At 36.9% G+C, this 25,721-nt stretch overlaps 1 protein-coding gene across 1 annotated transcript in view; it reads right to left on the bottom strand.

Moving 5' to 3' along the window:
- Gucy1a2 (guanylate cyclase 1 soluble subunit alpha 2) overlaps positions 1–25,721 on the bottom strand; it is a 358,773-nt gene that overhangs the window by 250,404 nt on the left and 82,648 nt on the right. The window contains exon 4 of the mRNA XM_004626131.3: positions 5,712–6,430. Coding sequence (XP_004626188.1) covers positions 5,712–6,212 — 501 coding nt within the window. The 5' untranslated portion in view covers positions 6,213–6,430. The remainder of the gene's footprint in view (positions 1–5,711; positions 6,431–25,721) is intronic.

Here is a 25,721-nt window from a genome sequence, read left to right as displayed (position 1 = left end):
GCAAGATCATGGTTTCTCAAGCATTTTCAGTGTAATCCACAGATGTTTTGCCATCATGGGGCTAACAATTAACCCTCGACTTTCCTCATGGCGGGGATGGTGGTTCGCTGGTGTTAACTACGTAGACAAAATAGCTAAATAATGAAGACCTTCAAGTGTTAAACTAAGAAATAAATATGCTTGATCATTGTAAAATAGCATTTTCTCATCAAGGCCAACTAAAGAATTATAGAATTCAAGCCACATGGAATAACCTAATAAGAAGAGCTATTAAATAGGAAAACAATGCATGTCAAGGTCAAATTTACAGTTTTTTTTAGATCTCCAGATATTTTTTCTTTTCTCATTTTAGCACACTACATATTGGAAATTTGGTGACACACTGATTAAAAAGTGTTTTTCATCTGGCTAAGACTCCACATTATTACTCCATGTTATTTTAATTGGGGACAACCATAACCTTTCTGACAAATGTAGGCGAGTAAGCAGAAATATACATATAAGAATGAGCAGACTCCTATCCATTTCTCACTAAAAATCCTGCCTATACCATCATTTCTAAACTCCCAGGAACATGTTTAGATGATGATTGCATCTTCTCAATGAGCACAGCTCCTTATCATTGGAATTGGCAGGGGGCCGTGACATTTGAGTCATCGTTTCATTATGTCTATTTCTTATCCTGGTACAGAAATTAAATAGAAATACAAGCCAAGTGAAATATAGGGCAAAAACTCTGAGGCAGTAAATTCAAATTGAATTAATGTTTCTTAAATCGGGCCTTGGATTTAGCTCAGTGTCACAGCATGTGCCTGGCAAGTGCAAGGTCCTGAGTTTGGTTCCCAGCGCCAAAATAAACAGTTGTTTCTCAAATCTATGAGGTACAAAACAAATAGCATTGGTAATAATATATTTTGGTCCAGGCATACTTTCAAAAATACTAACCTGAATTCTGAGGGCAAAAAATACTTAAACACTCCTAGATAAATGAACTTCCATAAAACTGAGCTGGTAGGGGCCAGGGAGATAGCTCAGTAGAATAAATGCTTGCCTGGCAAACACAAGTGCCTGAGTTCAATCCATGGTTACATATACATACACACACACACACAAAAAAAAAAAAAACCCTGACCTGGTAACTTCAATATTTCCTAAATTAAAAAGCTAGAGTAATTTCAGTTTCAAAGCAACTACAAGTGCAGACAAAAATACACATTTTATTTTTTTTGGCAGAACTGGGGATTGAACTCAGGCCCTTGCACTTACCAGGCAAGCGCTCATTCTACTGAGCTATCTCCCCAGCCCCTAAAATACACATTTTATAAGTTTATTCCACACTAAAACCCATCAAGATGTGCAGTAATTACTGAACATACATATATAATATTTTTACATTAAAGTATTACTAAAATGTGTTTATATGATAAAACACAAGCAATAATAATAATTTATTCAATTAAAATACGTAAAGGTGCCAATCTAAAATCTTTATCTGCCATAAGGAATTTCAAATCACTGCATTTATATGCTATAATATGAATACTACTAAACAATTTTCCTATATCACTTAATTCTGTCATTGCGAATAAATGTGCAACACCCCATTTATCTCAAAAACTTTTTAAATCTGTTTCCATCAGCCTTTCAGCTAGATTAGGTGTAAAATATTGTCAGTGAACTTCAAAATTTTAGATGTAATCAGTTATCACAAAGGAAGTAAAAGATTTATACAGTGAAAATTATAGTACTCTGAAAAAAGAGATCAAAGAGGATTTCAGAAAAATGGAAAGATAGGGCTGACCAAATAGCTCAGCGGATTAAAGCACCTGCAAGCAAGCACAGGGGCTAGGGCTAGAGGTTCAATCCTAGGACCTGCCATCCCAGCCCCACCCCCGGGGTGCCCTGAAATGGCAATTGAGAATAGGCGTGGTGGCGCATGCCTGTAATCCCAACTCGTGGGAGGCGGTAAACAGGCAGATCACTATGAGTCTGATCTAGTAGTGACACCCTGAACATTCTGTAGACCCTTCCCTAAAATAAAAAAAAAGAAAGAAAAAAAAGAAAGAAAAGAAAATGGAAAGATTTTCCTTGCTCCTGGATGGGAAGAACAAACATTGTGAAAATTGCCATACTCCCAAAATTGTTATACAGATTCAATGCAATCCCAATTAAAATGACATTAGTATACCTCACAGATCTAGAAAAAATATTTCTAAAATTCATCTGGAACAACAGGAGACCTAGAACAGCAAAAGCATCTGAGTAACAAAGGAAAGGCAGCAGGCATCACAATCCCTGACTTGAAATTATACTACAAAGCTACTGTGATAAAATCAGCATTTCACTGACAAAAAAAAAAAAAAAAAATGGATCTGAGAATCAATGGAACAGATTAAAAGATGCAGATACAAATACAAAAAACTCAGCCACCTTATCCCTGACAAAGGGGCTATTGATGTTCCTTAAAAGAAAGATAGTTTCTTTAATAAATGGTGCTGGAAATACTGGCTTTCCACAAGCTGAAGTCTTAAAATAGACCCATGTCTATCACTATCCCAAAATTACAATCAAGATGGATCAAAGATTTAAATATCAAAAGTGAAACACTAAATCTTCTGGAAGAGAAAGCAAGTAGAAATCTTAAGGACATACGGATAGGTAAAGAGTTCATGAACATAAATCAGTACTTCAAAAATCAACAATTGGGATCTCACCTTTTTTAAAAGTTTCTGCACATCACAAAAAAAATCACCAACAGAATAAAAAGAAAACCCATGAAGTGGGAAACAATTATAACAGACTGTCCTTTAGACAAAGGATTTCTGTCTAGAATATGTAAAGAATTTTTAAAAATCAGGCCTCCAAGATTCAAAGACCCAATCCAAAAATGGGTATCTAAGATGAATATACACTTCATAAGTGAAGAGATACAAATGGCAGATAAATATATTGAAAGACCCCAACATCATTGGTCATTCAAGAAATACAAATTAAAACAACACTGAGATTCCATCTCATCCTAGAAAGAATGGCTAACCTCAAGAAGTCAACCAATAACAAATTCTGGAGATGCTGTGGGGGAAAAGGAACCCTTCCCCACTATTGGTGGGAGTGCAGGATGATACAACCCTTATGAAAATCAGTATGGAAGGGGCCGGGGAGATAGCTCAGTGGAATAAGTGCTTCCTTGGCAAGCACAAGGGTCTGAGTTCAATCCCTGGTTCCGAAAAAAAAAAAACAAGATAGTAGAAAATCAGTATAGAGATTCTCAAAAAGCTAGGATTGGAGGTCCCATTCAAGTCAGCTCTTCCCCTCCTACATTTGTTTTCCAAAACAACTGAAATCATCATACCACCTTAATACATGTACACCCATGTTTATAGCAGCACAATTTGTCATACCTAAATTTTGGAAAAAGCCAAATGCCCTTCAACTGAGGAATGGACAAAAAAGGTATGGTATTTTTACACAAAGGAGTTATTCAGATATAAAAAGAGAAACTTGAGGCTTTTGTAAGTAAATGGTTTCAGTTAGAGACTATATTAGTAAGTGAAATAAATCAGATCCACATGTGCAAACACCACATTATCTTGTTGGCGTGAAAAGCTGAAAGAGTAATTAAAATATAAAAGGCAGATGGCCAGCCAGATAGCTAAGTTGACTAAAATGCCTGCTTAGGCAGGTGCAGGGACCACGGTTTGAGCCCCTGCCTCACCCCTGGGGCACACAGATGAGACTGGGTATGGTGGTGTGCACCTGTAATCCCAGTATTTTGGAGGCTGAAACACAGGAAGGATCACTACAAGTCCAATCTGTATAGTGAGACCCCGTAGATCTTGTACTAAATACAAAAAAATAAAGTAAAATAAAAAAAATGAATATTATGGTTTAAACCTAGAATTTCCCTCCAAAGTCTCATGTACTCAAAAGCAGTGGCTTTTGGAATTTGATTGGCTTATGAGTGTTCTGTATTCATCAGGGGATGAATGTGTGGTGGGGGGGGCTGTTTACATCCAGGTCACTGGAGCGTCGGTCATGACCTGCAAGAGCATCTCGTTCCCAGCATCCCCTTGCTTCTGATTCCCGGTAGCCATAGCCCTCTGCATGCTGTTTCTACCTGAGAACCATCTGGCAAGGGACTGAAATCTCAAGAAACATCTACTCTTTTAAATTGTGGGTGTAGGATCGGCCAAACAGCTCAGCAGATTGAAGCACCTGCAAGCAGGTGCAGGGGCCGGGGTTCAATCCCCAGGCCTGCTGTGCCAGCCCCACCCCCGGGGTGCACTGAGATGGCAATTGAGGCTGGGCGTGGTGGTGCGCGCCTGTAAACCCAGCTCTTGGGAGACTGTAGACAGGCGGATCACTACCAGTCCAATCTAGTAGTGAGACCCTGAACACCCTGCAGACCCTTCCCTAAAATACAGAAAAAAAAAAAACGTTTATACTTAAATTGCAGGTGTCCCCGTGACCAAAAAGTGGCTAATATACTAAGTTTTTCATTATTTCTGCAATTCTTTCTTTGTTTAGCTCACAGCAACCTGTGTATCTCTCATACCCAACAGCTTCCCCAAAGTACTTGAAAACAAAACAAGTCACCAAAATTTATTCACCCTGATAGAAAACGTTGAAAAGACACTTTATTGAAAACTGAATGACCATGTATTCAAATATCTACTCTAAAAATTGATATTATTTTCCTTTTAATAACTGAAAGTATATTATCAAAAATAAAAATAGTCATCGCTGCATTTGTTTTACATTTATTATTCATTTTGGCCCTTTAAATTGCCTTTTCAAAATAATTTATCTGAGGAATAAAATGTATGCTTAAGCCCAACTACCTTAAGATTTATCTGTAACATGTTTTCTCATCAGCTATCAATAATTTATAACTCAGATTTCCCAAAATGAGCTCAAAGAAATCCACAATAAAGATAGAAGCAGTCATACTAGTCTCTCCAGGAATGAATGTGCTCTAAAAGGGATGAATCTCTGTTTCAATACTACAACATAATCATGAGTGTTGAAATCTTCACTTTCTAATCCTTGAGGTGGGCCTGGCCTTAGCTCAATTGTTTAAGTGGCTGCTTCCACAAAGCTGTCAGCCTCAGGTTGCTGGAGTTCGATCCCCACAACACTCCAGCCAGCCAAACCACCCCTCAGGGCATTCAGATCAAAAAAAAAAAAAAAAAAAAAACAATCCTTGGGGAATATACTGTTCAATATATCAAGGTAAATGTAGCATATAAACCAAGTATTCCTAGATAATGAAATTTAGAGACGTATTCCTCACACAGCTGGCTTTTTACCTCGATTTATTTAAAGATAAGATGCTCAAGACCCTCAACGTTGAAGTCAGTCTTAATATTTCTCTCACAGTTTGACTTCAATCTGTGGAAGTATTCATTAATTTAAAATATATTAGATTTTTAGCGAGTCCTATCATTTTTGTAATTACTATGGATAGTGTTAATAAATGTTTTCTTTTTATGCACTGAAATAAATTAATGAATGAAGCAGGCCCTATGTGAAGTGGCTGGGAGTAGGGCCAAATCTTTTTATATACATCCAGGGACAAGTAATCCACTATATGTCCCTTAAAGCTCTCTTGCCTAAATATTTACAAATACAGTCAACATGTAATTTGTCAAAATAATTATTCATATTACTAGCTCTTATCATCCATCTCAAATGCATGGCTACTTACTTACCTTGTCTTTATTTTCAGTACCAGAAGCCTCAGGCTTGGTCCTAATCACAAATGGGGTGGACAGCCGCAGAAGGACTCTCTCAAACGTGGCGTCGACCTTTGGAGAAACAACCTCAAAGCAGTCCTCAAACTTGAGCACTTTGTGAGAGTCCCATCGGAGCTGCTTTCTTAGACCTTCCCCCAGCTGAAGAACTGACATGTGGGGGTCAAACATCAAATGAAAAGGGAAGGCTCTGCAGAAGGTGTTGATGCTAATTCGGAGGTCTCCCGGCACCTGGGAGGTTCCCTGTGGAAGATTCTTCGTGATGTTGGTGTTTTCACTTTCTTTGATCAGGAAAGTAAGACAGCTGCAGTTGCCTGGGTTGGAGCCATCAGAGCACGACTTCTCATTTGCAACCTGTTCCACTTCCACATCCAGGTGATAGATCTTCTTTCCTGCGGCCTTAATCATCCCAGGCATTGCAAACCCCACAGTGTGGTGAGGATGGAAGTAGTGGAGCATCAGAGCACCTTCCGGGAGCTCTTTGCATAGGAAAGATGGTGCCTCCAGAGTGGCCTGTTTTCCAAAAGAAGTTCTAATGTGTTCCAACAAAGCATCAAAGCCATTAAAAAAGTCCTGAAGTGTGCCGCCTACAGCCCGAAGAACTCTCTCATTCTCATCAAAGCATATCTTAAAGAACTCCTCGCCAAATCTTTCTTGGATTTCCTCAAACTTCAAGCCTAAAGGTAAATGAAAAGCAAATGTTAGTAACAGAGAAACAGATGAATTGAGTTGTAACTTTTAAAGTATTTATCATTCTGTGTTCCCCAAATACTGTATGGATTGAAACCTAGAAATAGCCCCACAACCAGTGTCTTTATTGCAGATGGTTGAATGGATGCTCATTGATGAGATTAAATGAGCCAATTTTAATAAATCTGTGGAACCTAAAAAAGAGTTCATCAAAAGAGGTAATTAGTGGTGAAGCAATACAGCTATGTCTCTTAAGCCCATAAATTTCACACATAGATTAATTCATTCATTTTGAATCAGAGAAAGTCAATTTTAACTCATGTTTTGCATTCTTCTGAGGTATTAATGGAATGAATGTGTTTGCCATTGTTTTTCAACAGATTCTATTTTTAGACCACTTTTGGTTTTGTGGTAAAATTGAGTGAAGATACAGACTTTTCCCAATGTGTCTTCTGCACCCACAGATACAAAGCTTCCCCCATTATCAGAGTAGTACATCTGCTATAATAAATGAACCTACAGACTCATTACCATCTACAAAGCGAGCAATTCCATAAGGATTTCTTCTTTATGTTTTGATAGAACCTCACTGTTTAGCCAGGCTTGCCTCAAATTTGTAATCCTCCTGTCCCAGCCTCCCAAGCACTTAAGATTACAGCCACACACCATCTTGTCCAGCTTAGATTTCATATCTGACATTGTATCATATGGGTTCTGACAGATGTAGTGATCATTATAGTATTATAGGGTTCATTTCACTAACCTAAAAATTCACTATGCTTCTCCTATTTATCTGCTTAGTCATTCTACCTCCTAAAGCATGAGCTCTTTAAATGCTGCTTGGATCGCTAATCACTATTCTGAATTCCCTACTCTACTTGCTATAAACGTTACCAATGATAACTTTCTCTTTGTTTAAAAATTTCTCCAATCTTCACAGAATAATCAAGATGGCTCCCTGTTATGTCTATATACCATCTACATTGCCATCTTCTTAAAATCCATTCATCAGGTAGAAAATATCTAAAATCTGGTCTGTGGTACATGTGTAGGGAGGATATCAAACTACTGAGCAGAAACGGAGGCCTAATGTTAACAATCTCATAGGAAGTCATACAGGTCAGCTAGACCTCAGGGAGAAAGAGATCGAAGGGAAATTTAAAATGGCAGAACTTGGAATGATCTGTGTTCTTTCAACCACAAAAAATGAGAGTGGCCAAGAGTAAAGCACAAATTGACCAGACAGAATCAAGGTCCATTTTTTCAACATACTTATTTCCAGATGGCCGGAAAAAAGGAATTGTATTTTGTATCACTAAAGTTACAATGAAAAAATGGATAGGTGCATGCACACAATTCATTATGATTTGAAGAAAGTTCACAAGTAGTGTAGCACAGCTCAATGTTGAGAATTATCTGAGGAAAAAGACAGGGAATTTATGCTTTGAGGAACAGCACAGAATAGAGAGAACTACTCTTCCACAGACATGGCTGAAGCAAGTATGTGTAGCTTACATATTCACACTCTCCTATCCAGTCTATTTCACCTTATGAGAAAACTCTCAAAGCAGGCAGACATGCGAAACCACAGATGCAAACATTGCCAATGCCCTGGTAACATAGGCTGCCTGTGGTTTGGTTTGCTGTTTCTACCATTATTATCCCCTGAGTTTCCCTTCTATTGAGAAATGAGACAATAATAGAGTTAAAACATATTAAATATATTTCAAAAGCTTACACAGGGGTCTAAGAATTGTCAGGGTCTAAAATTGTGGTAGCAAGCCAGCCCTGCCCCCCGGGCCACGCTGAGACAGTGATTGAGACTGGTTGTGGCACCGCGCACCTGTAATCTCAGCTATTAGGAGGCTGAAAACAAAAGAATCACTACGAGTCTGACCTAGTAGTGAGACCCTTATCTTAGATCACTCACTACTGTAGACCCCGTACCAAATACATACATAAATAAATAAATAAATAAATAAATAAATAAAATTGTAGTAGCAAAAGTTGAGTCCAGTTAATAAGTTCTTAAAATCAATGTAGAAAGAAAATAGAAAATCTATATGAGACTCCTTTTATTAAGACACATTTTACATTAATTGTGCTTTCATAGATTTGATGTTCAGAGATACCCAAGAAAGTCTTCTATTACGATAAAAAAAAAGTATCCCCGTGCATCTTACGTTGCCACGTTTTAAGACTGCCTTTCAAAATACATTGCACTTCATAACATTAGCGTCAGCTAGAGTTGACAATAATAGAATATATATGCTGAGTTATCAAGCGTGGACAGAAAAAAAAGATAAGTGCTATTCAGTGACATTTGGTTCTTCCACCAACTGCTGTGCTGAAACTGCTTCCATAAGTATTTAAACCAATATATGGTCTTGTGTCCTTGTCTGCTACTTTTCCTTTAATTTGATGTTTTCATTTCTTCCTTAGAAAACTCACTTTTTCCTTTCAAATTTATACCCTCTACTTTCATTATGTCTGAAAATTCATAATTTCCTTCACTGAAACTTTTTCTAAGCCAAATCTATACATCACCATTACTAGCTGTTACATCATTATAATTAAAATAAAAATTTCTAGCACAAATTAAACTATGTCCACATTCGATTATGGTGTGCTTTGTTACTATTAAAATTTCTAATTATGAAATTCTTATGAAAAGCTAAATTCAAAGTAAACATCCCTATAACCTGAATATCTTTGCTTAACTACAATATATATGTCACTAAAAACATTACATCGATTTTGTCCAAACTTTGAAGAATTGTATCTTCCAAGGGTTTAATAAGCATGAAGGGAAAAAGAATTACTATTAACTAGAACTTTTACTAACACTGAAAATGTCTCCACAGTTATTAATTGAAGAAGTGGAAGTAAAGAAAATAGAGTAAACTCATGTTCTATTCCCAACTGCATAATCTCAAGTAATCATCCGCAAAATAATCAGAAAATAAATACAGCAGAGGCAAAAAAAAAAAAAAAACAACTTCCTGATATAGCATTCTATCAACTAGAAATTCTTGTTTCTTGAAAAACTACCTCTATTTTTTAAAGTTTAATGACCATTCATTTTCAAATGATATCACTAGGGCCCACAGGATAATACCATAAATATTTAGTAACAATCAAGAAAAACTATTTTAGATAGTATATTCAAGCACTGTACATAGGAATAGTACTTAAGCTGTAATGTTCAAATAACTGATAAAGATTTTTATCCCTATAATTATTAATTTGCACAAGATCAGACGAAAATAATTTTTAAGGTTTCAAAACTTAAAACTAGAGAACTATCACTCCAACTTTAGCCAACATACTATGAATCAATACCTAAGGCTTCCATTTTTAAACCTTATCTCAAAAATCAGAAATCACAAAGTAGTTCAGTTAAGACAGTCAAGTATCCGCCTATAATTGACACAAACCTCCACTTAACAGCAAATCACTTGAAACATATGGACACATTTTATCCCCTCAGATCACAAGATGCTATGAAATCCTGATACTTTGGCCTACAAGAATACATTTCCTCAAGTAGCAGAATTTATAATAAAACTGTTCTCATTAATAGGTAACTTAAAATTCAGAATTTTAAGTTGCTATTAATTCACCTCTCTTGAAAGATGAGCAGCCCAGATGCTGAAATTTTTTTAGGTCTAAATGAAATGTAGTCTGTTCCTTCGGGAATGGCCTTAAAGGTGGCATCGGTGTCTCAGCTGCTACCCCACCTCACTTCAGATCACGTCCATCTTAAAGAAGAGGAGCTTGTCCTGTTGATCCCTACACACTTATCATCAGTACAGTGCCTGGCATGGAGCACATCGTCATTTTACAGGAACAAAACATTCATCTAAGTATTTGTTTGATGCACATTATCAATCTCACAAGGCCGCAGTTGTAACACATCTGAGGATACCAAGACAAAAAGATGTTCGTTCGCTTGTTTGTGTGTGTGTTTATTTATTTGTTTTTCTCTTATGGCTCCTAACGTGTCATGACAATACATTCCCACTGGGCTATCACAAGAGCAAGCAGAAAAAATTGAAAAGGCAAAGAAAAGGAATGTCTGCCTCTCCTTGAAGGAATGTTTGAAGAGAAAAGCAGATTTTCTAAGGCACAATCAGGAAGGGAAGAGCCCCCGGAAGAATACTATGTGGAGTAGTGAAGGAGAAAGGGGAGAGAGGCCAGAATGTTCAGGGAAGAGAAGGAAACAGTGCAATGGCTGGCAAGCAGGAGCAGGCCGAAGAACTACCTCAGCAGCCTTGGAGAAGCCCGTCTTGAGATTATCAAAACTACAGTAAGGAGCACCAAGCAGAGAGATGATACTATTCAAAGATGAATGCTGTATAGTGATCACTCACTCATCGCAGAGGCTACCTCCCAGGCACCCCCGCGATAAGTGAAAATTAGCAAAGCAGTAACATTATATTATGTATATACATATGTGTGTGTATGTTTTATAAACCCTTCCCACATCCTTATAAACCCTTCCTACACTTTTAAAAACACTTCTAATGTTCTTAACCATTTTCTAAACTCATAAACCTGTGTAATTTTAACAACATATACATACTGTATGGTGCAGAATTTATTCATCTGCGAAAGAAATACATACTGTAACCAGTGTATTTTATTTGGATTTAATATTCTTTTAATATGTTAGAATTAACATTTTAATATTTTTATACATGTTAGGCAAAAACCATTAAAATCACAAATACTAAGCATATAAATACATATATAGTTCTATACATTATGGCAAAATCCAGCAAGATAGGGAAAAAATCCATGATAAATAATCTAGATTAATATTTTTTTGAAAACCCATGAAACAGGGAGTCTGCAAAAGTCAAACTGCAAGGGGCTACTGTAGACTGTTTGTACAAGCGTCAGTCCATAACCAACTGGCTCCAAGCCAGGGTGGCAGCACAGAAGGGAAATCATTCATGGTAGGCAGAAGTTAAGAAAGCAACAAAGGAGGGAGAAGACAAGCCCTTTTTTGTCCCTTATGTTATATCCAGGCTTCTACGATTAGATTAGTGCCAAACCAACCAAAGCATTGTTTTAGTAGTCAGCCACCCTTCATTCTAACATCATAAACTCTAGATTCAGATGCCTCTGAAAAAACATCATCTATGAGAGCATGAGGTTTTGGGGGGACATCTAGACCAAATCATAATAATCTTTCCCTGGTCTTCCAAGGATTCATGTGCTTTCCTTTACATTCCTTTATTCTTAGAGCCAAAGAGTTGCCAAAATCACAAAAGTTTCAGCACTGCTGAAAAGTCCAAGTTCTAAGTCTTCTCTGACACTTAAGGCAAACTCTTAGCTGTGAGCCCCTGTACAAATGAAAAGAAAGTTAAATACTCTCAATATACAATGGCACAAGATAAACATTATCATTAATAAAGGTACAAATGGGGGATATAAAGAAACAGGAACAAAGCAAGTCCAAATTCCAGCAGGACTAACACTAAGTCCTGTAGTGTAGTTCCATATACAGCATCCAAGGCAATCTGTGGCAAAATGTGAACTCCAAAGGGCTTGAGTAGCTCCACCCCTACCTTACTTCCTGTGGTTGCAGCTCCCATAGCTTCTCTGTTGGGCCTATTCCGCTCCCTCTTTGCAGTTTTGCTCAGAAAATCTACCTTTCTAGCTTCTCCAAATTTCTGGGGTCTCCAGTGCACCTTAAACTTCACACTCACAGCTATATAGACAATGCCCTATTGGGAGCACACTGGCTGGCCTCCTAGGCCTGCTTCTGAAATCTGGGGGGAAGCCTTCCTGACCTCACCACTCTTACATTCTGTATGCACCTACAACCAGCTCCATGTGAATGATGCCAAGGTCTGCTGTGAGCTGAAGCAGTACCTAAGCTGCTTCTTTCCTGGCTGTAGGGAGGAGTCCCTATGAACCAAAACCTGAGGAACAACATCTCTGGGCTGCTGCCATTCTGAAACATGGTGCTCTAGGGATCTGTTCTCAGGGCAAATTCTTTTACCTTTGCAAATCTGAGTCTGTATAAATGTACAACTGTTGATTCTTGTGACACCATCAGGTCATCTTTTCTGTATCTTCTGAAATATTAGGCTTTTGCTTGCTAGTCTTCTCTACCAATTTCAGTTGCATCTTTTCAGGTCATCACTTTACTGCAGTTTCTTTCTAGTTAAACTGACAATGTTTTAATCATTCTTCTGGGCTCTTTGTTCTTTATTCTCAACATAAACTTGGCTAAAAGCCCCCAACAGTAGCCATGTAATTGCATTAACATTCACCTTCCTTAAAATTTCTTCAGCAAGATTAATTAGTCTGCCACCATTAATCTTAGTTTCAGCCAAAATCTCTGGACACAAGAAAAATGTAGACAAGCTTTCTGCCAAAGTACAACACACATTGTCTGGTATCCAACAACCAGTGTAGTCCTTCCCAGCAGAAACGTCATGATCATGGTCCTTACCAGCATAATTTCTGTCAGGATTTTGGTCTTCTGAACTCTGACCAGAATTTCCCATCAAGTATAATCTAAGTTTTTCCAGTTCTACTTTTTCATCCAGCACTGCTGAACATTTCCTCACTCTTCTTCCCACAGCCAGCTCCACAGGCTCCTAAACCACATGGTCAGGTACAGTTACAGGAACAACTCCATTCCTCTGGTATGAAAGTCTGTCTTAGTTACTTTTCTCATTGTTGAGACAAAAGACCCAAACGGAAAGGAGGGAAGGTTTATGAACTCCCAGTTTATAGAGGTTTCAGTCCATAATTAGCTGGCTCCATAGTCGTGTGGCATGGCAGATGGGCAATGCAAAGGAAAAGAGTCCCTGGTGATCAGAATGTAGCAAACAAGAGAAGGAGAAGGCAAGCCTGGACCCAGGATACTGAGAGTAGGGTGATGCCAAACCAATCCATGTACTGATTTAGTAATCACATATCCTTAATCCAAGCATCACACACTAGATTCAGCCACCTCTCAAAAAGTCCCACCTAAGACTGCTTGAGGCTTTGGGGTAACATGGAGACTTAAGCCATAGCAGGCTTCTATTACAGTAAAAGGAGACAGAAAGAATTCCTACTAGCATGCTGACATTTCCATATATTATTTAATCTTTTCATATTCCTATATAAGTATCATTAACCCTCGCATTTTTACAGATGAGGAACATTGAGAAATTTGCTCAGGACTGCACAACTGTAGGTATCATGACCAGATCACAAGGCGAAATCTATCTAATAGTGACTCATAATAAGCATAGTATAAAGAGTAACACCTCTGCATATGGCACCTGTGGCTCGCTGTCCTATCTTCGGGATCAATAAATACAAGCTGGGGGCCGGGGAGATGGCTCAGTAGAATAAGTGCTTCCTTGGCAAGCGCAAGGGTCTGAGTTCAATCTCCAGTTCCACAAAAAAATAACAATAAAAATATATTTAAAAAAATAAATACAGGCTGCATATCAGTAAATTCATGTATCACTAAGTGAATATAAAGGAGTAATAGAAGATATTCAACAGTTATCAAATGTCACCACAAGTTCAAGTAAGATAAGGTCAGAAAAAAACTCTTCAGATTTTTCAGGTCTATGGGGATCTTTGACAGAGCAGATTCAGTGGAGGGGTGAGAACAGAAGACAGATGGGATGGATAGTAGGTGGCAGGTGAAGATATAAAGATATTAGTTTTCAACCTATCAACAGTATTATTACGGCTAAAATCACTTAAAAGGATGTGAAAGAAAAAGATCTGGCGCCAAGTATAAAGACTAAAATGTAGGCTTCATTGAGAATTAAATGAATAGAGGCAGCTAAGGCACTAATTAGGATTGTGGATATTTTGGGAGACTTTCCACTGACAAGAGAAAAAATGGTGTGTTTCTATATCAAAGGTCATCCTTATCATCCAGCAAGGGCATCAAGCAGCACTATCTTGAGAAAATACACAGCAGTAGGAGGTGTTGTTTCAAGTTGCTTAAATTTCGGACAAGGGACCAAATCCCTCAAACTACTGCACACTACCTATCAACTGGAAAAACGTCATAATCATTTTTGATACTCTATCGGTGTCACCAACATGATACCTAAGTACTGTATCTCCGGAGCAATGATCACTCAAGTGAAATCTGTAACATTTCAGTGTTTTAAGAAGATGATTATTTCGAGAAATAACTAAATCTAGCGAGACTAGAAGACTTTTGTCAATTGTGTTTGAAACCCAGATGGCACAATTGTAAAAATATTATCCCATTAAATAAATGGCAAAGGGTAGTTTCTGTCTCCCAGAGAATTAAGGTAAATACTACACATCTAAATAATAACAAAGGATAAAAATTAAAAATGAATCCCACTGTGGAGAGTAAAAGAATATAGGAAATTGTTTTGTATCTGATCTATTGATACAGCCTCATGTACATCTTTATCATTTCAGGTTATAATATAGGTCGGTAAGTCAAAGCGTTGAGATAATTGGTAAAAAGAAGGATCTTATTATTTTCAATCTATACAGTTAAAACAACTTTTTGCTATTTTTATATTCATTTGTCCTATTACTAAAACAGTGACATCTCTGTTATATGACATAGTCAAATTCTTACAGATAAAGGCACATATATTCATATCTTTACAACATTAGATAGATTTTAATATCTTGGAGCTAACAAAGAATTTTCTAGGCAGTAAAATGGAAAATCCAAAATAGTAGGATTAATTCTCAAGTATACAAAGTGTTATTTAAAGCATAATACATACTTCAAGCAAAAATCATTTGTGGAGATTGTTTACAGTTTTTAATTTTAATTTTCTGTTATTATATGCATTAAAATATACCTAAGATACTAATCTCAGTAATGAGAAATGTCCCATAGTGAAAACAAACCTTATCTGACTATTCTGGAATAAGTTTTTTTGTCACCTACATCAAAACAGGGGAATATAATTCAAGTATATTTTGGTACTTGTAAGTTGGTATTCCTTCCTTTCAAATCGCAAAGCACATTTCTGTACCTTTATTATAAAATAGCATATAGTCCACTGTGGTCGGTATTTGTCTGCAATCCTTCAGTTGACTATGAACAGATTAGGAAGAACAATTCATGAAACTATAACTACTAAAACAGCATGGTGTAGAATGAGAAAAAAGTAAGTGAAGGAAGGACTATAAATGGATTACAGAAAGAATTTCCCTAACTTAGAAAATTTTGAATCTACAAATTTGTGAATGCTGAAATGCACAAGTTTTAATCAGGCTTAATACCTATTCACACACACACATGTGTGCGCACACACACACACACACACACACACACTATGAGAAGGTGGAAAAACACAAGTACAACTGAAGTCTAACAGCTCATTCTCCAGCCAAAATATCTAGCAGATTGAGGAACTAGATCAACTCCATGAAATTCCTAAGAAAAATAATTCAGAAAGCACTAAAATTGAACAATGAGTGAATCACAATCCAGAAATAGAGGAATCCAAGTCAGTGAACATATTAACAAAATCAAAATCAAAATGAAAAAATAATAGAAAGAAAAATTTGTAAAATAATTATCATAAAACAAGATAAAAAACAAAACCATGTAAATTGTGCAATAAAGGAAATATAAGCAAGTAAAATAATCCCAATACATGGGAAAACTTTCATTCTCTCCAATTAATTATATTTATGAAAAGTGATAAATTAAAGATTGAAAATAAATCAGTAGACAATTCTAAGAACCTTCAAGAAAAATAAAGAAAGAAGGAAAGGGTAACAATAATATTAACAAGATGGAATTAAGAGAAATGTGGAACTGAATAGAGACATTATATTATCACAATGTATAAAAAAGACAAAAAGGACATAAAATAAGCAACATTGGAGCTAAGCATACAAAGCAAAAACAGTAACCCATTACAAATAGGTATGGGATTTCCTTCTGATGTGAGGAACATGTTCTAATATTTTTGTAGTGATAGCCCAATTGATGATTATCTGTTGAGTCTTACAATTTGAATGAGTGAATCTAAAGGCATGTGATGGCTGTGACTCATCCACATGGCTGACACTGAGAAAGGATCTACAAACTGTGGTACAGGATAAATCCTGAAGAGATTTGACTGACCTTGGCAGTCAAATACAAAAGTTACATTTCTTGTTATATAGGTCTTGCTTTATCTTGGTTTTAACCATCCAGCAGAAAAGTATAAAAAGTAAAGTCATATTAATATGCTGAGCTATAAAAGGCTCAAGTCAACAACTTCTGACATTGCCAGTCCTATGGAAAACTCACTGCTGTTATGGACTATTGGACTATATTGGAATATTTTGCTGAATTCATGCACCTACAATATTGAAATGACAATGGAATATCCTTTTCTGACAAAACTAAACAAAAAAGGGATACAAATGAAGGACCATTTTGTATCTATGTAGTGAAAATAGTCAGGATAGATATACAGCTACTTTCTCTTAATTCAATAAATAGAAAGAGTTGTTCTAATTGTGTTTGTGGATAGGATATTATGTCTGAATCTTGTACTATGAATAACCACTAAGAAGACAAAAATATGCAATGTATTAATTATTGAAACTGTTCTACTAATCAGTTCTGAAACTGTCTCATTGCTATTTGTTTCTCAATAAAATTATTAAAAAGATAAAAAATACAAACACGTAACTCAAAAAAATTAAAAATTAAACAAAGGTATGTGAATTATATTGCAATAAAGTAATTATATATTCTTACAATTAAGAGTAAATAAAATACTCCAATTATAATTAAAGTGGGAAACTTTATTACCTCTCTCAGGATCATATACATCTACCAGATAAAAAGACAAAGGCACAGAAATATTAGATAAAAATACATACAGCAATACAATGAGAATATTAAAGGCCTTAATAAAAATAAAAATTTAGTGGAAAAATTAAAATGACTCTATCAGGACCAAAAAGATAAAAGGCAAAGTCATAGAAAAATTAAATATTGGGGCTGGAGAGATGGCTCAGTGGTCTAAAGCACCTACTTAGAACAAGCTTAGCAAAGCATCAGGGACCGCGGTTCAATCCCCCAGCACCACATGCCAGCCAGCCCCGCCCCCTGGTGGGCTGAGCTGGCCACACACACACACCACACTCTCTCTCTCTCTCTCTCTCTCTCTCAAATAAATAAAAAAAATTTTAAAAAAGAAAGAAAAATTAAATATTAACCAAAACAAACTAATGGAAACATAACATCAGAAAATAATGAAATTATAAGAAATTAAAAATAAAAGGAATAAGTTCAAATTATATGTACTACACAAGTATATAGAGCATTTATTGTGCATTTACAAAATATTGCAAAACCTGTTCAAATACCTAGTTACAAAAATCCCATATTTCTAATAACAATAAAAATTAATAATAATACATAGCAAAAAGGTGACAAAACAACCTTATCTATTTGGAAGTTAGGCAACACAATACCTTGGACCAAGAGAAATCAAAATTGAAAATGTAGGCTGTCAGGGCCAGCCAGATACCTTAGCATATTAAAGCTCCTAATTAGGCAGATACAGGGAGCAGGGTTCAATCCCTGTCATCTGGCTGGGCCATGCTCAGACAGCAACTGAGACTGGGCTTGGTGGGGTGCACACCTGTAATCTCAGTGCTTGGCAGGCTAAAAAGGAGGGTCACTACAAGTCCGATCTGTGCAGTAAGACCCTATAGACTCTGTACTAAATACATTTTAGAAAAAAGAAAATACAGTTTGTTTTCTTTATGACAGCCATTCTTTCTACAGTGAGATGGAATCTCAGTGTTGTTTTAATTTGCATCTCTCAAATGACCAATGATGTTGAACATTTTTTCATATACTTATTTCTCATTTGTATTTTTTCATCAGAGAAGCATGTATTCATCTAAGATGCCCATTTTTTAAGTGGGTCTTTGAATTTTGGGGGCCTGATTTTTTCAATTCTTTATATGGTCTAGATATAAGCCCTTCATCTGAGTGAAAAGTGGCTATAATTTTTTTCCTACTTTGTAGGTTGTCCTTTTACTTTGTTGATGATTTCTTTTGTTGTGTAAAGTATTTTAATAAGGTGAGACCTCATATGTTGATTCTTCAATGTATTTCCCATGAAGTCTGGCTTTTGTTCATGAATTCTCTGCCCACATCTATGTCTTCAAAATTTCTATTTTCTCTTCCAGTTTATTTAGTGTTTCAGTTTTAATATTTAGATCTTTGATCCATTTTTTACTTTAGTTTAAAAGGGTTGTGGTAAAAAAGAAAAAAGAACACTTCTACACAGTTGATGGGAGTATAGACTAGTGCAACCACTATGGAAGTCAGTGCAGAGATGTCTTTAAAAAACTAGAATTAGAGGTCACATTCAACCCAGCTATTCCCCTTGTTGGTATCTTCCTAGGAGAATTAAAATCATCATATCATAGTGATATATGTGCACCAAGGTTTACAGCACCACAACTTGTGATAGCTAAATGTCAGAAACAACCCTAATGCCCATCATCTGAGGACAGAATTAAAAAGATGTGAATATATATATATATATATATATATATATATATATATATCAACTGGGATGAGAGATAAACTTGAAACTTTTATAGATAAATGGATGCAACTGGAGACCATACACTTAAGTGAAATAAACCAGACCCACATGTGTAAACACTGTGTTGTCTCACTAATGTGAAATCTAAAAGAGTATACAAGATCCAAAATACATAATAGATATTGTGGAAAGGGATGAAAACAATCAAAAGAAAAGAAAAACTGTGATAGAAGAAAGGGGAAAGGAAGGAAGGGAAAAGGAAAAAACTACATACACAAGACAGTTAAGATAGTTATACAGCTGGTTTTTCTTGGTTTGTTGAAGGGAAGTTTTGTGCTAGTCATATTGTGGACAATGTTTCATGTCTACATCTTGTACTCAGAACAACTACTATGAATATAACAATATGCAATGCATTAAGTATTGTTACTCTCCTACTAGCCTACTTTGAAACTCTGCTTTATTGTTATGTCTTGCTTTTTTTCTGTTTAAAATAAAAACTGAAAACATACCTTACAAAAAACAATGAAAAAGACTGTATATCATACAAAAATCCTATAAAGCACAATAAAAATGATAGTCAAAGAAAAATGTATATTGTGAATGTTTTCAGTAATGGAAATAAATAAGAACCCACTTGGGTCCCTTTTCTGTCCCTCATAGACAGAAGCTTTCTTTCTCTTAATCAATACTTTCTACTCTTAAAAATAAGTAAATAAATAAGAAAAAACAAAAAAGCTTCTAAATTAAGAAGATCATGACAAGTATAAGAAAAATTAACAAAACCAGGAAGTGGGAATAGATCAAACAAAACTTAAGCAAGAAAAATACATGAACATGGAGTAAGAGAAAAGATTAGGTGCACATTTAGAAAAAGAAAAAGGAACACATGCCTAGGACCAATCTCAGCTACTCCAGAGAATAAAGCTGGAGGACCTCAAACTGGAGGCCAGCAGGAATACCCTCTACAATCTCAAAAGGAGGAAAGATGGATGTGGGATGGTACACATCTGTAATCCCAGCTCTGGAGGAGGGACAGGGAGAGAAGTAGAGGAATAAGAAAAAAGCCAAGCAACGTTTTGCAAATGAATGTGTGAATGCAGTGTAAATGGGTAACTGGCAAAATATAAATGACCAGAATTGATCGAAAAAGAAATAGGCAGTCTGAATCTTGGCTCGCCTACAAGAAAAAGGAGTAATCATTCTAAAGTTATTTAAATAGTTTCAGGCTGTGGAAGTAATTTTAAATTACTCAATAGTTTTTTATTAAGGCCATATAAAACTTTTCAAAATCCAACATAGTATATACTAAAACCAATTTCTTTATGAATATTTTCTGAAATAGTAGAGGGTAGAATCTAGCAATTTACACAGAATAATACATCATAATCAAATAATACTCATATCAGAAATAAAAAGACAGTTTAACAGTAGAAATCTATCAACATAAATTATAACATTCATAAAATTAAATAAGAAAATAAAAAGAGCTGTCAGAAGATTCTGAAAAGTCTAACGTTCAAATGACAATCTTAATAAAAATTTTGAGTAAAATAAGAATATAAAGAAATTGCTCAAGTATAATAAAAAAGCTGTTTTGCAAAAGCAGAAGCAAAGCTTATTCTAAATAGTGACAGATTAAAAAACATTTCAACTAAAATTAGAAATTAGACAAGTATGATTGATGTCCCTTTTGCTGTGCAATATTATTTTGAAAGCTGTTAGATATGATAATAAAATAATTAGTATAAGTAAGTTGGAAAGAAGAGTAAAATGATATCTTTTTGTGAAATAAATCTGTGTGTGAGATTTCATATTGCAGAATATTCAATTCAATGGGAAAAGATGATTTATTGAATAAATGGCACTGACCAGCTGGAAAATAATAAAATTAAATCTCATCTCACACCACAACTCAGATTCCTGATCAAGAAAAAACTTAAAATCAGAAACAAATACTTTAAAATAAAATCTAATAGGCTAAATGCATGCCTTGACTAAAGCAGGCAAATACACAAAAAGGGCTCAAAAACATATTAGACTTTGTGCTATGTAAAGCTGAGCTAATGCTGTAAGAACAATGAATAGAACACGATTTTATGTCAGCCAGAACACAGGTGTTGTGTGCTCTGTGTGTGCAGGATGAACCTTCCCGGAATGCTACTACTTTGTTTTCGTTGCCATAATCAGTTATTTCAGTCAGCTTCCTGATTTTCTGCTGCCTTCATTCTCTCTCCAATGCATTCTCCACTTATTCTTCCTAACTCACAAATCTCACTATATTTCTCTGCTTAAGGCTACCCAGGACGATCCACCATCTTCAAAATGCAGCACAAATTCAGGAGGGCTTGATCCATCCCTGATGTGATGTCCTCTCCCCCACGGCCCCACTCCATCTGTCCTTGTCTTTTGCTTCCACTATTTCACCACTTTACACCAACTACATGAACCGTGGGGGTTCCTGGACATTCTCAACAATCACTCAGTTGCGGGCTTCAGTTCATGCTGGTTTGGGCTTTGGTTTGGTTTGGTTTGGTTTGGTTTGGTTTGGTTTGGTTTGGTTTAGTGCGGCAGAATTATGTTCTTCAACTTAACTTACTTAGATGTCTGCTTATCCTCATCTTGCGTATCTTTATATCTAAGTCCATCCAGAATGCTTTCCTTGACACTTTAAAAGTAAGACAGATGTCTGCACACTTTAGGCTTCTTGTGATTACAAGACTAGAGCTTTGATCACAGAAGAGCAGTTGGTTGTCCACTTCTTTCACCAGGCCTCACCTCTTTGAAGAGAAGGGTTATGTCCTGCTCACTATTTATTCATTCCTTCATTCCAAACAACACTGTTAGTGTCAGTACTGAGCCTTGTCTTTACTATGTGACAATTAAAATAATCCATAAATTAATCCATAAAATAATCCACAAACCAACAACTGCAATAGTAGATACAGAAAACAATGGGGCATATGATCAGGGGCTAAATTATATGGGAGCTGATGACCAGAGAAAAAGAAAGATTCCTTTAAGAAGTGACTGAGCTGAAAGGTAAGAGAGAGTTAATCAGCCTTCCAAGAAACTGGTAAGAAAGTAACAATACCATGTCAAAGAAACGTAAATAGGGCCAGCCAAATAGCGCAGTGGATTAAAGCACCTGCAAGCAGGAGCGGGGGTCAGAGGTTTGATCCCCAGGGCTGTGCTGGCCCACGCTAAGATGGAGATTGAGACTGGGCATGGTGGCATGTCCCCCATAATCCCAGCTCTTGGGAGGTTGTAAATAGGCAATTCACTACAAGTCTAATCTAGTAATGAGACCCTGAACACCCTGTACACCTTTCCCTAAAAAAATACAAAAAAAAAAAAAAAACTAAGAAAGAAAAGAAAATAAACACATATGCAAAACATCCTGAAAGAGAAACTGACAGAGAACTTCTCAGAAACTAAGTGAAGACTACTGTTGTATTCTTTATGTTTGGTACAATGCCTTGTCTGTAGAGACTTTTTTGAATGAATAGACAAAAGAATAAATTAATAAATGATCAAATACATACAGCCGAGTGTGACTGACCATATGTCCACAAGTGCTGTGTCTGACCTATAGACATTCATACCTATACACTTATACATATGTATATGAGTGTTTGTGTTTTTTCCATTGCGGCTTTTCATAACCTATGTTCTCTGAAAGGCCTTTTTTATTCCATGCTGAACAAATTATGCCAAATTACTGATTTGGTAGGAACCAGTGCTTATTGTTTGATGTATTCTTGTTCTTTTGCCAACAAATAACCCCAGGTGTTGATTACTTAGAAATGGACAGAAGCACACATAAAATCAGACAGCTTTATGCAGCTCTGTACTACGCTTCCTGGTTAGGTGACAAAAGGTTCATCACACCCTTCAGCCTTCCTTCGCAGAACCCTGGAATGTTGCTGCAAGATGCACCAAGCCAAAAGCCCAGCAGCAGTGTGATGTGGAGTCCAGACTCACATGCCAAAGCTGATCACAAAGATGTGCTGCAGGAGCAGCCACCTGTGCCCTTACCCACACTCAGCCCCCGTTGCTGAAATGCAATCTGCCACATTGTGAAAATATGGCAGTGGTTCACAGCATTTGTAGGAGCCACAGACAAGCAGCCTATCGTTGCCCACATTCACACTGTGACCAGGCTCTTACCTGCTGGTTGAGAAGGTGGGGAGCAGACTGCTGTCTAAACACATAGACTCTGGCTCCTACTATCCACGACTCGCCCTACTCGAATTGGAAGCCACAGTGGCGGAGGCAAGAGAGCATAATTTCCACATGGCTGGATCCTCGGAGGGCTTACTCAGAGCTGTTAATCACTGCTAATGCCTCTTTGATTATTATGCTTTTTAAAATTGCTAAACTGTGAACTCCCTTTTGCCCACCAACGGCTCCAAACAAGTCTTGGGAGCTGTGCTGCTTTCCAGTTTGTGCAGAGAGGATTCACTGTGAGAAAAAATGTTGTGTTGTAGTAAGAAATAAAATTTATGAGAATCGGAAATTTTTTGCAGTTTTCCTAATTAACTGAATTAGGTAATGAATACTTAGGCAAACTCCTAAAATATGTGTTTCATTAACCAAATGCACCAGGCTTTCAGTATGACAGAAATGAATGTACCGTTTTATCAGGAGTCCTCCATGAAGCTATCACAGTAGCCTCTGACACAATGTTTGCAGTTTTGACAAGTAAGAAACTCTGAAACATTTATACTTTTGGAGGATGACAGAATGTCATTATGTCCATATTGGTTTAAAAGATAATTTGGGCATACAATGCTGTACATTGTATCAGTGATAAAGCCATCCAGTACACTGGGATGTCACAGATAACCCAATTGAAACTTCTAAATAGCAGCATTTCTTCTACTACTGAATATCTCCAGTAACAAACCGCTCATGAAGCCCACTGTTTCAACCCTGAGTATCTCTAGAAGTTACAAAGTTTTTCCGTCTTCCATTTAAAATCCATTCCTCTAATTTTAATACACTAGCTATGCCATAACCTCTGCGGTGATTCCAGGGACTCTCTCTCCTTTCTTCACAGAAGTCCTTTCTTTAAAGTACCCAAGAGGAGCTCTCACTTTCTCCTTTGTCATCTCATCCTATACTCGCAAAGAACTAATTCAAAATGCATTAAAGGCAATACTAAAGAGCCATTTAAACTAGATAGAGCAAAGGTACATCAGGAAAGACACAGTATGGGATGTGTGATTTGGAAGATTATTATAAACTATGCTTTGGAAGCAAACAAGAAAGGAGCAGAGATACAGAAAGTCTATTTCAGATAAGCAAAGAGCTATTATGAGAAGCTCTATGCCAGGGGTACAGTCTTTCATGCATATATGCTTTAACTTCAGAATAGATGCCCATTTATCTTTCCTTGCTATAGTGCATACTTCAAACTATTTTCCAGTATTCTGTTTGGTTTCTTTGCCCCATGTCGTCCACATTTTCCATGCCCAACTGCCTTTCAAGCATACAGACAAAATAAGCTTCCATAGGCAAGGAACCAATTTCAGGCTATGACAATGAGTGTCAGTGGCGCACTTAGGCCTCAGACCCATATCCACTGCCTCTTATCATCCTGCAAAGGCCACCCTGGAAAGGCCTGGAAATGTTGAAGTCAGAACTCCAAGCACAGTAGCTGTTCATACTTGTTACAATCTCAGAGCAGACCTGACAGAATCCTGAGTTGTTTGTCATCACCATACCTGCCAAATTCCACAAAGAGAGCACATTAAGAAGTCCAAAACATGCAATAATTGATAAAAAAAAAATGGTCATCTTTTAAAACTGGGAGGTGAGAAGACAGTATACAGTCATACCTTGGCATTCTCCTGCTTTGAAACTCATTGAATTTGATACTTCAAGCATTTTGATAGGTAAATGTGGTCCAAGCACTCTTTTTTAAAAATTTGGTACAGGGTCTCACTACACAGCTCAGACTCCTAGTGATCCTCCTGTTTTCTGCCTCCCACTGGTCTCTGTGGCAGGCTCAGGGTGCCCGGGGACAGGGCCAGCACAGCATGTGGTGACAGGAGTTGAACTCTGGTCCCTGAGCTTGCCTAAGCATGCACTTAGTCCACTGAGCTATCTTGCCAGCCTCTCATCTTTTGTTGCACACTGGACAGGCAAGCTAGAATTTCTTGGTGTCAACTGCCTAACGACTCACTGCACTTCCCAGTCAAAGCAATCATTTAGTACTCATTGTTTTGGGTCCTTTTGGGACCCACCTCCTGCAACCATTCAGGAGTGCCATGGAGTCACTGCATACCTGGATTCTTCTATTACTGTAAGGGAAACTATGGTCTGTTTGGCTGCGTTATTTGGGGAGTTATTTTTATGAAAGCTAGTTTTGTAATAGCGCTTTTTGTCTGTGTGCATTTCCCACCTTTGTGCCTATTTACACATATTTTACATTGTTGAGTTGATACTGCTCATTATGTACACAACACTTTGATTTCTATTTTTGTGTATTATTGTCTCTAATATGTGCTGTGTTTGTAGCTGTCAATTCTCACCTGAATGCTGATTCTGTAGTGGCCTTAAGTACAGCAGAGATGCTTGGCTCAACTACAGCCTTCCTCCAGCACCCTGCATCTACGGCCTCCCTCCAGCACCCTGCATCTACAGCCTCCCTCCAGGATCCTGCATCTATGGCCTCCCTCCAGCACCCTGCATCTACAGCCTCACTGCAGCATCCTGCACCTAAGGC

The sequence above is a fragment of the Octodon degus genome, unplaced genomic scaffold (assembly GCF_000260255.1).
Source record: "Octodon degus isolate 3935 unplaced genomic scaffold, OctDeg1.0 scaffold00012, whole genome shotgun sequence".
NCBI classification, from domain to species: Eukaryota; Metazoa; Chordata; class Mammalia; order Rodentia; family Octodontidae; genus Octodon; species Octodon degus.
Note: the sequence above shows the minus strand (reverse complement) of the source record. Positions and strands in the feature narration are given on the sequence as shown.